This window comes from Oncorhynchus mykiss, chromosome 11, assembly GCF_057628025.1.
Source record: "Oncorhynchus mykiss isolate SJ-2025 chromosome 11, ASM5762802v1, whole genome shotgun sequence".
Taxonomy (NCBI): domain Eukaryota; kingdom Metazoa; phylum Chordata; class Actinopteri; order Salmoniformes; family Salmonidae; genus Oncorhynchus; species Oncorhynchus mykiss.
The window spans coordinates 86,664,393-86,682,018 of NC_143032.1; the positions used below are offsets into that span (position 1 = coordinate 86,664,393).

Below are 17,626 nucleotides of genomic sequence, written 5' to 3' on the forward strand. Positions count from 1 at the left end.
AGACCAATAGATACAGCGAGCAGTTGAACGGTACTCTCCTAGTTCCTAGACCTATAGATACAGCGAGCAGTTGAACGGTACTCTCCTAGTTCCTAGACTTATAGATACAGTTGAACGGTACTCTCCTAGTTCCTAGACCTATAGATACAGTTGAACGGTACTCTCCTAGTTCCTAGACTTATAGATACAGTTGAACGGTACTCTCCTAGTTCCTAGACCTATAGATACAGTTGAACGGTACTCTCCTAGTTCCTAGACCTATAGATGCAGTTGAACTGTACTCTCCTAGTTCCTTGACCAATAGATACAGTTGAACGGTACTCTCCTAGTTCCTAGACTTATAGATACAGTTGAACGGTACTCTCCTAGTTCCTAGACCAATAGATACAGTTGAACGGTACTCTCCTAGTTCCTAGACCTATAGATACAGTTGAACGGTACTCTCCTAGTTCCTAGACCTATAGATGCAGTTGAACGGTACTCTCCTAGTTCCTAGACCTATAGATACAGTTGAACGGTACTCTCCTAGTTCCTAGACCTATAGATACAGTGAGCAGTTGAACGGTACTCTCCTAGTTCCTAGACCTATAGATACAGCGAGCAGTTGAACGGTACTCTCCTAGTTCCTAGACCAATAGATACAGTTGAACGGTACTCTCCTAGTTCCTAGACCAATAGATACAGCGAGCAGTTGAACGGTACTCTCCTAGTTCCTAGACCTATAGATACAGTTGAACGGTACACTCCTAGTTCCTAGACCTATAGATACAGTTGAACGGTACACTCCTAGTTCCTAGACCAATAGATACAGTTGAACGGTACTCTCCTAGTTCCTAGACCAATAGATACAGCGAGCAGTTGAACGGTACTCTCCTAGTTCCTAGACCAATATATACAGTTGAACTGTACTCTCCTAGTTCCTAGACCAATAGATACAGCGAGCAGTTGAACGGTACTCTCCTAGTTCCTAGACCTATAGATACAGCGAGCAGTTGAACGGTACTCTCCTAGTTCCTAGACCTATAGATACAGTTGAACGGTACTCTCCTAGTTCCTATACCTATAGATACAGCGAGCAGTTGAACGGTACTCTCCTAGTTCCTAGACCTATAGATACAGTTGAATGGTACTCTCCTAGTTCCTAGACCTATAGATACAGTTGAACGGTACTCTCCTAGTTCCTAGACCTATAGATACAGTTGAACGGTACTCTCCTAGTTCCTAGACTTATAGATACAGTTGAACGGTACTCTCCTAGTTCCTAGACTTATAGATACAGTTGAACGGTACTCTCCTAGTTTCTAGACCTATAGATACAGTTGAACGGTACTCTCCTAGTTCCTAGACCTATAGATACAGTTGAACGGTACTCTCCTAGGTCCTAGACCTATAGATACAGTTGAACGGTACTCTCCTAGTTCCTAGACTTATAGATACAGTTGAACGGTGCTCTCCTAGTTCCTAGACTTATAGATACAGTTGAACCGTACTCTCCTAGTTCCTTGACCAATAGATACAGCGAGCAGTTGAACGGTACTCTCCTAGTTCCTAGACCTATAGATACAGCGAGCGGTTGAACGGTACTCTCCTAGTTCCTAGACCTATAGATACAGTTGAACGGTACTCTCCTAGTTCCTTGACCTATAGATACAGTTGAACGGTACTCTCCTAGTTCCTTGATCAATAGATACAGCGAGCGGTTGAACGGTACTCTCCTAGTTCCTAGACCAATAGATACAGTTGAACGGTACTCTCCTAGTTCCTAGACCAATAGATACAGCGAGCAGTTGAACGGTACTCTCCTAGTTCCTAGACCTATAGATACAGCGAGCAGTTGAACGGTACTCTCCTAGTTCCTAGACCTATAGATACAGCGAGCAGTTGAACGGTACTCTCCTAGTTCCTAGACCAATAGATACAGTTGAACGGTACTCTCCTAGTTCCTAGACCTATAGATACAGCGAGCGGTTGAACGGTACTCTCCTAGTTCCTAGACCTATAGATACAGTTGAACGGTACTCTCCTAGTTCCTAGACCTAAAGATACAGTTGAACTGTACTCTTCTAGTTCCTAGACTTATAGATACAGTTGAACGGTACTCTCCTAGTTCCTAGACCTATAGATACAGTTGAACGGTACTCTCCTAGTTCCTAGACTTATAGATACAGTTGAACGGTACTCTCCTAGTTCCCAGACCTATAGATACAGTTGAACGGTACTCTCCTAGTTCCTAGACCTATAGATACAGTTGAACGGTACTCTCCTAGTTCCTAGACTTATAGATACAGTTGAACGGTACTCTCCTAGTTCCTAGACTTATAGATACAGTTGAACGGTACTCTCCTAGTTCCTTGACCAATAGATACAGCGAGCAGTTGAACGGTACTCTCCTAGTTCCTAGACTTATAGATACAGTTGAACGGTACTCTCCTAGTTCCTTGACCTATAGATACAGCGAGCGGTTGAACGGTACTCTCCTAGTTCCTAGACCTATAGATACAGTTGAACGGTACTCTCCTAGTTCCTTGACCTATAGATACAGTTGAACGGTACTCTCCTAGTTCCTAGACCTATAGATACAGCGAGCAGTTGAACGGTACTCTCCTAGTTCCTAGACCTATAGATACAGTTGAACGGTACTCTCCTAGTTCCTAGACCTATAGATACAGTTGAGCGGTACTCTCCTAGTTCCTAGACCAATAGATACAGTTGAACGGTACTCTCCTAGTTCCTAGACCAATAGATACAGCGAGCAGTTGAACGGTACTCTCCTAGTTCCTAGACCTATAGATACAGTTGAACGGTACTCTCCTAGTTCCTAGACCTATAGATGCAGTTGAACGGTACTCTCCTAGTTCCTAGACTTATAGATACAGTTGAACGGTACTCTCCTAGTTCCTAGACTTATAGATACAGTTGAACGGTACTCTCCTAGGTCCTAGACCTATAGATACAGTTGAACGGTACTCTCCTAGTTCCTAGACTTATAGATACAGTTGAACGGTACTCTCCTTGTTCCTAGACCTATAGATACAGTTGAACGGTACTCTCCTAGTTCCTAGACCTATAGATACAGTTGAACGGTACTCTCCTAGTTCCTAGACCTATAGATACAGTTGAACGGTACTCTCCTAGTTCCTAGACTTATAGATACAGTTGAACGGTACTCTCCTAGTTCCTTGACCAATAGATACAGCGAGCAGTTGAACGGTACTCTCCTAGTTCCTAGACCTATAGATACAGCGAGCGGTTGAACGGTACTCTCCTAGTTCCTAGACCTATAGATACAGTTGAACGGTACTCTCCTAGTTCCTAGACCTATAGATACAGTTGAACGGTACTCTCCTAGTTCCTAGACCTATAGATACAGTTGAACGGTACTCTCCTAGTTCCTAGACCTATAGATACAGTTGAACGGTACTCTCCTAGTTCCTAGACCTATAGATACAGTTGAACGGTACTCTCCTAGTTCCTAGACTTATAGATACAGTTGAACGGTACTCTCCTAGTTCCTTGACCAATAGATACAGCGAGCAGTTGAACGGTACTCTCCTAGTTCCTAGACCTATAGATACAGCGAGCGGTTGAACGGTACTCTCCTAGTTCCTAGACCTATAGATACAGTTGAACGGTACTCTCCTAGTTCCTTGACCTATAGATACAGTTGAACGGTACTCTCCTAGTTCCTTGATCAATAGATAAAGCGAGCGGTTGAACGGTACTCTCCTAGTTCCTAGACCAATAGATACAGTTGAACGGTACTCTCCTAGTTCCTAGACCTATAGATACAGCGAGCAGTTGAACGGTACTCTCCTAGTTCCTAGACCTATAGATACAGTTGAACGGTACTCTCCTAGTTCCTAGACCTATAGATACAGTTGAGCGGTACTCTCCTAGTTCCTAGACCAATAGATACAGTTGAACGGTACTCTCCTAGTTCCTAGACCAATAGATACAGCGAGCAGTTGAACGGTACTCTCCTAGTTCCTAGACCTATAGATACAGTTGAACGGTACTCTCCTAGTTCCTTGACCTATAGATACAGTTGAACGGTACTCTCCTAGTTCCTTGATCAATAGATACAGCGAGCGGTTGAACGGTACTCTCCTAGTTCCTAGACCAATAGATACAGTTGAACGGTACTCTCCTAGTTCCTAGACCAATAGATACAGTTGAACGGTACTCTCCTAGTTCCTAGACCTATAGATACAGCGAGCGGTTGAACGGTACTCTCCTAGTTCCTAGACCTATAGATACAGTTGAACGGTACTCTCCTAGTTCCTAGACCTAAAGATACAGTTGAACTGTACTCTCCTAGTTCCTAGACTTATAGATACAGTTGAACGGTACTCTCCTAGTTCCTAGACCTATAGATACAGTTGAACGGTACTCTCCTAGTTCCTAGACCTATAGATACAGTTGAGCGGTACTCTCCTAGTTCCTAGACCAATAGATACAGTTGAACGGTACTCTCCTAGTTCCTAGACCAATAGATACAGCGAGCAGTTGAACGGTACTCTCCTAGTTCCTAGACCTATAGATACAATTGAACGGTACTCTCCTAGTTCCTAGACCTATAGATGCAGTTGAACTGTACTCTCCTAGTTCCTAGACTTATAGATACAGTTGAACGGTACTCTCCTAGTTCCTAGACCTATAGATACAGTTGAACGGTACTCTCCTAGTTCCTAGACCTATAGATACAGTTGAACGGTACTCTCCTAGTTCCTAGACCTATAGATACAGTTGAACGGTACTCTCCTAGTTCCTAGACCTATAGATACAGTTGAACGGTACTCTCCTAGTTCCTAGACTTATAGATACAGTTGAACGGTACTCTCCTAGTTCCTAGACCTATAGATACAGTTGAACGGTACTCTCCTAGTTCCTAGACCTATAGATACAGTTGAACGGTACTCTCCTAGTTCCTAGACCAATAGATACAGTGAGCAGTTGAACGGTACTCTCCTAGTTCCTAGACCTATAGATACAGCGAGCAGTTGAACGGTACTCTCCTAGTTCCTAGACCAATAGATACAGTTGAACGGTACTCTCCTAGTTCCTAGACCTATAGATACAGCGAGCGGTTGAACGGTACTCTCCTAGTTCCTAGACCTATAGATACAGTTGAACGGTACTCTCCTAGTTCCTAGACCTAAAGATACAGTTGAACTGTACTCTCCTAGTTCCTAGACTTATAGATACAGTTGAACGGTACTCTCCTAGTTCCTAGACCTATAGATACAGTTGAACGGTACTCTCCTAGTTCCTAGACTTATAGATACAGTTGAACGGTACTCTCCTAGTTCCTAGACCTATAGATACAGTTGAACGGTACTCTCCTAGTTCCTAGACCTATAGATACAGTTGAACGGTACTCTCCTAGTTCCTAGACCTATAGATACAGTTGAACGGTACTCTCCTAGTTCCTAGACCAATAGATACAGTTGAACGGTACTCTCCTAGTTCCTTGACCAATAGATACAGTTGAACGGTACTCTCCTAGTTCCTAGACCTATAGATACAGTTGAACGGTACTCTCCTAGTTCCTAGACCTATAGATACAGTTGAACGGTACTCTCCTAGTTCCTAGACCTATAGATACAGTTGAACGGTACTCTCCTAGTTCCTAGACCTATAGATACAGTTGAACGGTACTCTCCTAGTTCCTAGACCTATAGATACAGCGAGCAGTTCAACAGTACTCCCAGAGTCGGATGCCTTTCTCCTGATTCTATGGACTCTCCTATTGCTCCTAAGGTGCACGTGGTCTTGTTACTATTATGTGTTATTGATCTTTTGATTGTGTTGTTATTATGTGTTATTGATCTTTTTATTATGTTGTTATTATGTGTTATTGATCTGTGTCTTGTTCATAATTAATGAAGCTTGGGATCTACTCTCTGACTGTATCTCTGTCTCACCCCTCCCCAACTATCTGTGTCTCCCCCCTCCCCCAACTGTCTGTTTCTCCCCCCTCCCCCAACTATCTGTGTCTCCCCCCTCCCCCAACTGTCTGTGTCTCCCCCCTCCCTCCCCCAACTATCTGTGTCTCCCCCTCCCTCCCCAACTATCTGTGTCTCCCCCCTCCCCCAACTGTCTGTGTCTCCCCCCTCCCTCCCCCAACTATCTGTGTCTCCCCCCTCCCCCAACTATCTGTGTCTTCCCCCTCCCCCAACTATCTGTGTCTCCCCCCTCCCTCCCCCAACTATCTGTGTCTCCCCCCTCCCCCAACTATCTGTGTCTTCCCCCTCCCCAACTGTCTGTGTCTCCCCCCTCCCCCAACTGTCTGTGTCTCCCCCATCCCTCCCCCAACTATCTGTGTCTCCCCCCTCCCTCCCCAACTATCTGTGTCTCCCCTCCCCCTCCCCCCCAACTATCTGTGTCTCCCCCCTCCCTCCCCAACTATCTGTGTCTCCCCCCTCCCCCAACTGTCTGTGTCTCCCCTCACCCTCCCTCCCCCTCCCCCCCCAACTATCTGTGTCTCCCCTCCCCCTCCTCTCCCCAACTATCTGTGTCTCCTCCCTCCCCAACTGTCTGTGTCTCCCCCCTCCCCCAACTGTCTGTGTCTCCCCCCTCCCCCAACTGTCTGTGTCTCCCCCCTCCCCCAACTGTCTGTGTCTCCCCTCCCCCTCCTCTCCCCAACTATCTGTGTCTCCTCCCTCCCCAACTATCTGTGTCTCCCCCCTCCCCCAACTGTCTGTGTCTCCCCCCTCCCCCAACTGTCTGTGTCTCCCCTCCCCCTCCTCTCCCCAACTATCTGTGTCTCCCCCCTCACCCTCCTCTCCCCCTCCCCTCCCCAACTATTTGTGTCTCTCCCCTCCCCCAACTCTCTGTGTCTCCCCCCTCCCCCAACTGTCTGTGTCTCCCTCCTCCCCTTCCCAACTATCTGTGTCTCCCCCCTCCCTCCCCCAACTATCTGTGTCTCCCCCTCCCTCCCCCAACTCTCTGTGTCTCCCCCTCCCTCCCCCCAACTATCTGTCTCCCCCTCCCTCCCCCAACTCCCTGTGTCTCCCCCCTCCCTCCCCCAACTATCTGTGTCTCCCCCCTCCCCCCCCCCTCCCCCAACTATCTGTGTCTCCCCCCTCCCTCCCCCAACTATCTGTGTCTCCCCCCTCCCTCCCTTACTCTCTGTGTCTCCCCCCTCCCTCCCCAACTATCTGTCTCCCCCTCCCTCCCCCAACTCTCTGTGTCTCCCCCCTCCCTCCCCCAACTATCTGTCTCCCCCTCCCTCCCCCAACTCTCTGTGTCTCCCCCCTCCCTCCCCCAACTATCTGTGTCTCCCCCCTCCCTCCCCCAACTATCTGTGTCTCCCCACTCCCTCCCCCAACTATCTGTGTCTCCCCCCTCCCTCCCCCAACTATCTGTGTCTCCCCCCTCCCTCCCCCAACTATCTGTGTCTCCCCCCTCCCTCCCCAACTATCTGTGTCTCCCCCCTCCCTCCCCCAACTATCTGTGTCTCCCCACTCCCTCCCCAACTCTCTGTCTCCCCCCTCCCCCTCCAGACGGTGCGTACAGTGCGACGGCGGCGATGTTACCCTCCGACCTGGAAGCGCTGGGCGTTCTTTCTGTTCCCGGGGACGATGATAGCGGTTTCAGCCGTGGCGCTCTATGCCTTCGTGGAGACAGAGGACAACTACTTCTACATACACTCTATCTGGCACATGCTGATCGCCGGCAGCGTGGGCTTCCTGCTCCCTCCCCGCGCCAAGCCCCGCACCAAGCTCACACCTCTGAAACGTCGGAGGGGGTGTGGCTACCAGCTGTGCGTCAACGAGCACGAGGAGATGGGATTGGTGGACCCGGTCCCTGCCATAGTTGCTATCAATAGTATTAGTATCAGCTGATACCTGAGATCACTAACTCTGACTGACTGTACCAGCTGAAGAGAGGTTCTAGCACCTACTGACTGACTGTACCAGCTATACACGGGATCTAGCACCTATTGACTGACTGTACCAGCTGAGGAAAGGATCTAGCACCTACTGACTGACTGTACCAGATGGACACGGGATCTAGCACCTATTGACTGACTGTACCAGCTGGACACGGGATCTAGCACCTACAGACTGACTGTACCAGCAGGACACGGGATAAACATCTGCTGACTGACTGACTGTACCGGCTGGAAGTAGGATATAGCACCTACTGACTGACTGACTGTACCAGCTGGATGTGGGATCTAGCACCTACTGACTGACTGACTGTACCAGCAGGACATGGGATATAACATCTACTGACTGACTGACTGTACCGGCTGGAAGTAGGATATAGCACCTACTGACTGACTGACTGTACCAGCTGGATGTGGGATCTAGCACCTACTGACTGACTGACTGTACCAGCTGGTTGTGGGATCTAGCACCTACTGACTGACTCTTCCAACTGAGGATGGGATCTATCACGTACTGACTGAGTGTACCAGCCGAGGATGGGATCTAGCCCTAACTCTGACTGACTGTACCAGCTGAGGACAGGGTCTAGCACGTACTGACTGACTGTGCCAGCTTATTATATCAATGACTGACTGTACCAGCTGATTAACTCACTGACTGACTGTACTAGCTGATTAACTCACTGACTGACTGTACCAGCTGATTAAATCACTTACTGACTGTACCAGCTGATTAAATCACTTACTGACTGTACCAGCTGATTACATAACTGACCGACTCTACCAGCTGGCACAGCGGTGGGATCTAACACCTACTAACTGTCTCACTGACGGACTTTCTGACCGACTGTCTGACTGATTAGCTGGCTGACTGGCTAGGCTGACTGGCTAGGCTGACTGGCTGGCTGACTGGCTGACTGACTGGCTGGCTGACTTCCTGACTGATTGGCTGGCTGGCTGACTGACTGACTGGCTGGCTGACTGACTGGCTGGCTGACTGGCTGGCTGACTGATTGGCTGGCTGGCTGGCTGACTGGCTGGCTGACTGTCCTTCCATTGCCTTCTCTCCCCGGGGATTCAGACGGGAAAACAAAGCCAGAGAACTTGAACCAACTGTAATGTAACTAGTTAAAGCAGGCGACACACTTGAGTCTGTCTGTCTGTCTGTCTGTCTGTCTGTCTGTCTGTCTGTCTGTCTGTTAAAGTCATGATTATTCAATACCACCATAATTATATTATTCTATTGATATTGTTGGGGTTGTGAACGTACAGTACAGTAAGAGACTATTGTTTGTGGATACTGTACTTTTTAAAGACGAAGCTGAGAACACTGCTGCTACCTGACGGTGACTGTAACATTAGGTCTGTACGGTGCCCATATTAGGACAGCGTCAGCAGGCGTTATTAGGTCCTGGTCAGACTGAGGATGTCCTAATACAGACACCATAGGTGTGTTATTTAATGATGGTCTGCATTCCAAATGGCACCTTGTTCCCTTTGTAGCAGTACTATTGTTGACCAGGGCCTACGGCGTTGACCAGGGCCTACGGTGTTTACCAGGGCCTACGGCGTTGACCAGGGCCTACGGCGTTGACCAGGGCCTACGGCGTTGACCAGGGCCTACGGCGTTGACCAAGGCCTACGGCGTTGACCAGGGCCTACGGCGTTGACCAGGGCCTACGGCGTTGACCAGGGCCTACGGCGTTGACCAGGGCCTACGGCGTTGACCAGGGCCTACGGCGTTGACCAGGGCCTACGGCGTTGACCAGGGCCTACGGTGTTGACCATGTCCTATGGCTGCTGGTGTTGACCAGGTCCTACGGCTGCTGGTGTTGACCAGGTACTACGGCTGCTGGTGTTGACCAGGTCCTACGGCTGCTGGTGTTGACCAGGTCCTACGGCTGCTGGTCAACATAGTGTACTCTATGGGGAACAGGAGGCATTTGGAACACAGCCCCTATTGAAGACCTTTCTAGCTATGTTGATTCGTTCTGTTGTTTGTGCACGGAAATGGAATTAAATACAACAAGGGCACGTTTTTGTTATTTTTCAACATAATCTATTTTGCACTGAGACACAAAAATGTGATAATACTGTACATTTTGTTTTTAGATGCGTGTATAAAGCCTTACCAGTGCCACATAGTTCAAATGTATACAATATTGTTGTACTGTGGAATGTTAATAGTCTTTTGGATTGCAATGTATCGCCTTTACACACAGTCTGCTGGTTGTCAACACTACAGGCCATAAAGGAGGGGCATCTGCTTGCCATAGATCTGTGGTAAGGCCATAGAGGGAAGCTGAATGCCATAGATCTGTGATAAGGCCATAGAGGGAAGCTGCCTGCCATAGATCTGTAGTAAGGCCATAGAGGGAAGCTGCATGCCATAGATCTGTAGTAAGGCCATAGAGGGAAGCTGACTGCCATAGATCTGTAGTAAGGCCATAGAGGGAAGCTGACTGCCATAGATCTGTGGTAAGGCCATAGAGGGAAGCTGCCTGCCATAGATCTGTAGTAAGGCCATAGAGGGAAGCTGCCTGCCATAGATCTGTAGTAAGGCCATAGAGCTATAAGCCACATACAGAGAACAGACAGTACAGGCCATAATATACAGAAGAGCAATTGAATGTTTGTAGCTACGTGAATGCCGTAGAGCTGTAGTAAGGCCATATAAAGGGGCAGGTGATTGTACATGTAGCTACAGTATGGCCATGAATGTTGCTACAGTTAGAGTTTAGGCCATAGAGTTACAGTAATGCTAGATGTGTTATATTCATTACAGCTACAGCAGAGAGACAAGTTTGACCATACTTACAGAGAGAGGCAGCTGTATGCTACAGAAGGCCAACAGGTTTATACCAGAGATAGAGTATTGACCATAGTTACAGAGAGAGGCAGCTGTATGCTACAGAAGGCCAACAGGTTTATACCAGAGATAGAGTATTGACCATAGTTACAGAGAGAGGCAGCTGTATGCTACAGAAGGCCAACAGGTTTATACCAGAGATAGAGTAGTGACCATACTTACAGAGAGAGACAGCTGGATGCTACAGAAGGCCAACAGGTTTATACCAGAGATAGAGTTTTGACCACAGTTACAGAGAGAGGCAGCTGGATGCTACAGAAGGCCAACAGGTTTATACCAGAGACATCACAATAAGACCTCAAACCTCCTGTTATTACAGTCAGGACCTGTTCCTCACCGGAACAGAGAATTCACTCTAAATAAATGTTTCTTTTTTCTGTACTCAATGACGTGTTTATTTGTTTCTGTGGCTTAATGTGGAATGAGTGGTGAAGTGTAAAATACGACATCGTATTTCAGTCGCTGGTATAATGGAAGTCAGCAGTCACCAGACATCAACACAGAAGAGAAGAGGCAAGGAGGGGAGGTTGAGAGGATGAGGAGAGAGGGGGAAGAGAGAAGGAGAGGAGGTTGAGAGGATGAGGAGAGAGGGGGAAGAGAGAAGGAGAGGAGGTTGAGAGGATGAGGAGAGAGGGGGAAGAGAGAAGGAGAGGAGGTTGAGAGGATGAGGAGAGAGGGGGAAGAGAGAAGGAGAGGAGGTTGAGAGGAAATGAAAGGAGAGGAGAGGAGAGAGGGGTAGCAGAGGAGGAGGAGGAGAGAGGAGAGGAGGTTGAGAGGTGATGAAAGGAGAGGAGAGGAGAGAGGGTAGCAGAGGAAAGGAGAGGAGGTTGAGAGGAAATGAAAGGAGAGGAGAGGAGAGAGGGTAGCAGAGGAGGAGGAGGAGGAGAGAGGAGAGGAGGTTGAGGTGATGAAAGGAGAGGAGAGGAGAGAGGGTAGCAGAGGAAAGGAGAGGAGAGGGGAGGAGAAGACAAGAGAAGACAAGAGAAGACAAGACAAGAGAAGAGAAGAGAAGAGAAGAGAGGAAGAGGAAGAGGAGGAGGAAGAGGAGGAGAAGAGAGGGGAGGAAGAGAGGAAAAGAGGACTCCAGTGAAGTAAGCTTTGTATTTAAGATTGGGACTTTGCTCATACCTCTTCAATGGAACAGGGTGATAGAAACACCATATTCTACCTGAAGATAGAGACTTTACATCCCTTGTCTTTCCAATTCAGTGTCATATTTATTTTTGGAGGGGAAAATGTGCTAAAATGTTTCTCTCCTCTGCTCCATCTGCTAACCATGTGTCTTTGACCAATACAATTTGATTTGATTGCATGTTAATTAACATTTGTAATATCTTCTCAACCACATAGAGATCTCAAACCGATTTGACATTGTTCTCTTCTCTCAAATTTACTTGATCTATTTTCTTACTTTTTAAAATTCATTTTCAATAAAAATACCTCCTAAAAACGTCAATAGCTTCCACCCCATATGACTTTCATGAATACAACCAAATGTTATTGGTTCAGGGACCTCATACCTACAATCAATGGCAAATACTTTTGTATTTTTAGACTAAGGCCTAGATTCAAATCAGGAATGACTGACAGCTTGAAAGATGTTTTGGACACTACAGTGAAAATGGTTAACTATGTTAAAGCAAGGCCCCTGAACTCTCGTGTATTTTCTGCATTACGCAATGATCAAATCAAATCAAATGAAAGTTATTTATATAGCCCTTCGTACATCAGCTGATATCTCAAAGTGCTGTACAGAAACCTAGCCTAAAATCCCAAACAGCAAGCAATGCAGGTGTAGAAGCACGGTGGCTAGGAAAAACTCCCCAGAAAGGCCAAAATCTAGGAGGAAACCTAGAGAGGAACCAGGCTATGTGGGGTGGCCAGTCCTCTTCTGGCTGTGCCGGGTGGAGATGATAACAGAACATGGCCAAGATGTTCAAATGTTCATAAATGACCAGCATGGTCAAATAATAATAAGGCAGAACAGTTGAGACTGGAGCAGCAGCACGGCCAGGTGGACTGGGGACAGCAAGGAGTCATCATGTCAGGTAGTCCTGAGACATGGTCCTAGGGCTCAGGTCCTCCGAGAGAGAGAAAGAGAGAAGGAGAGAATTAGAGAATGCACACTTAGATTCACACAGGACACCGAATAGGACAGGAGAAGTACTCCAGATATAACAAACTGACCCTAGCCCCCCGACACATGAACTACTGCAGCATAAATACTGGAGGCTGAGACAGGAGAGGTCAGGAGACACTGTGGCCCCATCCGAGGACACCCCCGGACAGGGCCAAACAGGAAGGATATAACCCCACCCACTTTGCCAAAGCACAGCCCCCACACCACTAGAGGGATATCTTCAACCACCAACTTACCATCCTGAGACAAGGCTGAGTATAGCCCACAAATATCTCCGCCATGGCATAACCCAAGGGGGGGCGCCAACCCAGACAGGAAGACCACATCAGTGAATCAACCCACTCAGGTGACGCACCCCTTCCAGGGAAGGCATGAGAGAGCCCCAGTAAGCCAGTGACTGAGCCCCTGTAATAGGGTTAGAGTCAGAGAATCCCAGTGGAAAGAGGGGAACCGGCCAGGCAGAGACAGCAAGGGCGGTTCGTTGCTCCAGAGCCTTTCCGTTCACCTTCCCACTCCTGGGCCAGACTACACTCAATCATATGACCCACTGAAGAGATGAGTCTTCAGTAAAGACTTAAAGATTGAGACCAAGTTTGCGTCTCTGACATGGGTAGGCAGACCGTTCCATAAAAATGGAGCTCTATAGGAGAAAGCCCTGCCTCCAGCTGTTTGCTTAGAAATTCTAGGGACAATTAGGAGGCCTGCTTCTTGTGACCGTAGCGTACGTGTAGGTATGTACGGCAGGACCAAATCAGAGAGATAGGTAGGAGGAAGCCCATGTAATGCTTTGTAGGTTAGCAGTAAAACCTTGAAATCAGCCCTTGCTTTGACAGGAAGCCAGTGTAGGGAGGCCCAGTGTAGGGAGGCTAGCACTGGAGTAATATGATCAAATTTTTTGGTTCTAGTCAGGATTCTAGCAGCCGTATTTAGCACTAACTGAAGTTTATTTAGTGCTTTATCCGGGTAGCCGGAAAGTATAGCATTGCAGTAGTCTAACCTAGAAGTGACAAAAGCATGGATTAATTTTTCTGCATCAGTTTTGGACAGAAAGTTTCTGATTTTTGCAATGTTACGTAGATGGAAAAAAGCTGTCCTCTCTTCAAAAGAGAGATCAGGGTCCAGAGTAACGCCGAGGTCCTTCACAGTTTTATTTGAGAGGACTGTACAACCATTAAGATTAATTGTCAGATTCAACAGAAGATCTCTTTGTTTCTTGGGACCTAGAACAAGCATCTCTGATATGGGCAGTGACCATGTAACGCTTTTACAACATACAGAGGTGTGCTGGTTATCAAGGGGCAAAGTATTGACACATCTTTTTGAATTGAGAGACAAGCTTAAAGTTTTCTTTACTGACCATAATTTTCACTTGTCTGTCCGCTTGCATGTTGACGAGTTTCTGCCACTTATCTGAACAAGAGAGCCTCATCGAAATTGCAACAAGCGGTTCTGTGAAAAGGTAATTGAATCAGAAGCCACTGCCATATTTCTGGATAGGGCTGCGCTCAGAGTATCCTGCCTTAGAAAATCGCTGTTAAGACACTGATGCCATTTGTAACCACGTACCTATGTGAGAGGGGATTTTCGGCCCTCACTAGCATGAAAACTAAATACTGGCACAGACTGTGTGTGGAAAATGATTTAAGACTGAGACTCTCTCCAATACAACTCAACATTGCAGAGTTATGTGCATCCTTTCAAACACACCCTTCTCATTAACCTGTCGTGAGTTATTCACAATTTGTTACAGTTTTATGGTTTTATATGTAAGATGGTTAAATAAAGAGAAAAATCATTGTGCCCTGGTCCTATAACAGCTCTTTGTCACTTCCCACGAGCCGGGTTGTGACAAAAACTCACACTCATTCTTATGTTTAATAAATTTGATGTATAGTGTGTGTGTGGCAGGCTTACAATGATGGCAAAAAAACAACATTTGAGAGTGTGCTGACCCTGGTGCTAGAGGGGGTACAGCTGGAGGTTGAATGTTTGAAGGAGTACGGGACTTTAAAAAGTTTGGGAACCACTGTTCTAGAATCATACACTGTTGCCTAGCCAACGATGTGTGGTGTTCTAGAATTATACACTGTTGCCTAGCCAACGATGTGGGGTGTACTAGAATGATACACTGTTGCCTAGCTAACGATGTGGGGTGTACTAGAATGATACACTGTTGCCTAGCCAACGATGTGGGGTGTACTAGAATGATACACTGTTGCCTAGCCAACGATGTGGGGAGTACTAGAATGATACACTGTTGCCTAGCCAACGATGTGGGGTGTACTAGATTGATACACTGTTGCCTAGCTAACGAGCTCTACCACATTAGAAGAGGAGAAACCTCCGTAAAGCACAGGAGGATCTAATACTCATGAGTGCTTGATCTTATTTAGTTCATATTCAGTCTTAAATTCCATTGCATTCCATTCATTTTAGGCTATTCAAATCAAATATGAGCTACAACTTAATTATCAAGATGTTAGTCCTAGATTTATACAACGTATATCAACCAAATTATATGCCTGCAGAGGTAGCAACAGCTACCTCTATCAGTCTATCATAGTTCATGTGTGATTCAATGACATTATGAAGGGCAGCTCAGAACAGCTGAAGATGGATTGTAGTAAAGAACTGATTGGGTCTCTACTTGACATCAACAAACCCCCATAATGACCTCTGCCCTCCCTAAATCATTGAACGTTTCAGCAGACTTCTAGCCCTCCATAACTGGCTCCGTGACTATTGCAGCTCTGTGGGTGAAAACATTTATTGACAAATTTCTGGAAACTTCTTGCAAGAAAAGCTTGTTTTATTTTCTAGTAGGCTTAAATTGAAGATTTATGGAAAATACGATAAATAGGAGTAAACAGGAGTGGTAACATCGTCCGCTATTATCCTCAGTAATTTTCCATCCAAGTTGTCAGACCTCAGAGGATTGTCAGTGTTGATAGACAACAATACTTTTTTCACCTCTTCAACACTCACTTTACAGTATTTGTCACGTTCTGACCTCTATTTCCGTTGTTTTGTATTTATTTAGTATGGTCAGGGCGTGAGTTGGGTGGGCAGTCTATGTTTGTTTTTCTATGTTTTGGGGTATTTCTATGTTTTCGGCCTAGTATGGTTCTCAATCAGAGGCAGGTGTCATTAGTTGTCTCTGATTGAGAATCATACTTAGGTAGCCTGGGTTGCACTGTTTGTTTGTGGGTGATTGTCTATGTTGATGGCTTGTTTCAGCACAGTCCATATGATTAGCTTCACGGTTGTTATTTTGTTGACTGGTTTTGTATAGTGTTCAGTGTTCACTACTTTCTTTATTAAAGATTGACCATGGACACTTACCACGCCGCGTATTGGTCCTCAGATCCATCTCGCCTCTCCTCTTCAGATGAAGAGGAGGACGGCCGTGACAGTATTCAAAATTACAATGCTTGCCTTTCATAATTTGGTCAGATATACTTGGATGTGCAGTGTCAGCAGTTTTTGCTCGCATGTCATGTCTAAGTTTGCTAATTTTGCCAATGAAAAAAATCCTTAAATTAGTTTAATTAAAATCATTAAATTAGTTGCCAATATCAGTGGGTTTTGTGATGAATGAGCCACCTGATTCAGATGGAGCTGAGTTTGCCTTTTTGCCCAAAGCTTTTCATTCTTTATATAATTTATCTTTGTTTCATAGTGTAGTTTCTTCATCTTTTTATTCAGTTTTAGTCAAATGATTTCTCAATTTGCAGTACGTTTACCAACGGGTTGTACAGCCAGACCTATTTTCCATCTCTTTTGCCTCATCCCTCTCAAACATAAAATGTTTCAATTCCTCATCAATCCATGGGGATTTAATAGTTTCTACAGTCATTTTCTTAATGCGTGCGTGCTTATTAGTAACTGGAATAAGCAATTCCATGACTATGTCAAGTGCAGCACCTATCTGCTCCTCATTACACACCACAGACCAACAGATATTCTTAACATCAACAATACTGAGACAATTTATTTTGATGTAAAAAAGCTTCTTAGTCAGATGTTCTATACTGTACTGCATTATGAAGGACAACTTGTCATCAATCCAGACACCCAGGTACTTATATTGAGAAACAATTTCAATTTGGGATCCATTTGTAGCTCAAATATGCACATCCTCAGGGTCAACATTTCATGAACTAGAGAACAGCATGAGCTTGTTTTTTTACTTTTATTTAACACTAAATTAAGATCTGTAAGTGATTTCTGAACTGAATCAATTTCATGCTGAAGTTCACGAAGAGCCTGCTGCACTGAGGTGGCACAGGAACACAAAACGGTGTCATCTGCATAGAGATGAATGTTACAAGTATTAACAGTGTTTCCTATGTCATTAATATACAAAGTGAACAATACTGGACCCAAAATACAACCCAGGGGGAACACCTTTATGAATCTCAGGAAATTCAGATTTAACCCCACCTATCAAGATGGCCTGAGTTCTGTCGCTGAGATAATTCAGATTTAACCCCATCTATCAAGATGGCCTGAGTTCCGTCACTGAGATAATTCAGATTTAACCCCATCTATCAAGATGGCCTGAGTTCTGTCGCTGAGATAATTCAGATTTAACCCCATCTATCAAGATGGCCTGAGTTCTGTCGCTGAGATAATTCAGATTTAACCCCATCTATCAAGATGGCTGGAGTTCTGTCACTAAGATAATTCTGAAACCATCAACAGGCTGTATATCCCAGGTCTA

General features: G+C 46.0%; 1 protein-coding gene across 1 annotated transcript in view; it reads left to right on the plus strand.

The window, feature by feature from the left end:
- The window catches only part of tmem8b (transmembrane protein 8B), a 251,306-nt gene extending 240,162 nt beyond the window's left edge, over window positions 1–11,144 (plus strand). Inside the window, exon 13 of the mRNA XM_036936604.2 lies at window positions 7,506–11,144. Coding sequence (XP_036792499.2) covers window positions 7,506–7,847 — 342 coding nt within the window. The 3' untranslated portion in view covers window positions 7,848–11,144. The remainder of the gene's footprint in view (window positions 1–7,505) is intronic.
- Window positions 11,145–17,626: the final 6,482 nt, after the last annotated feature.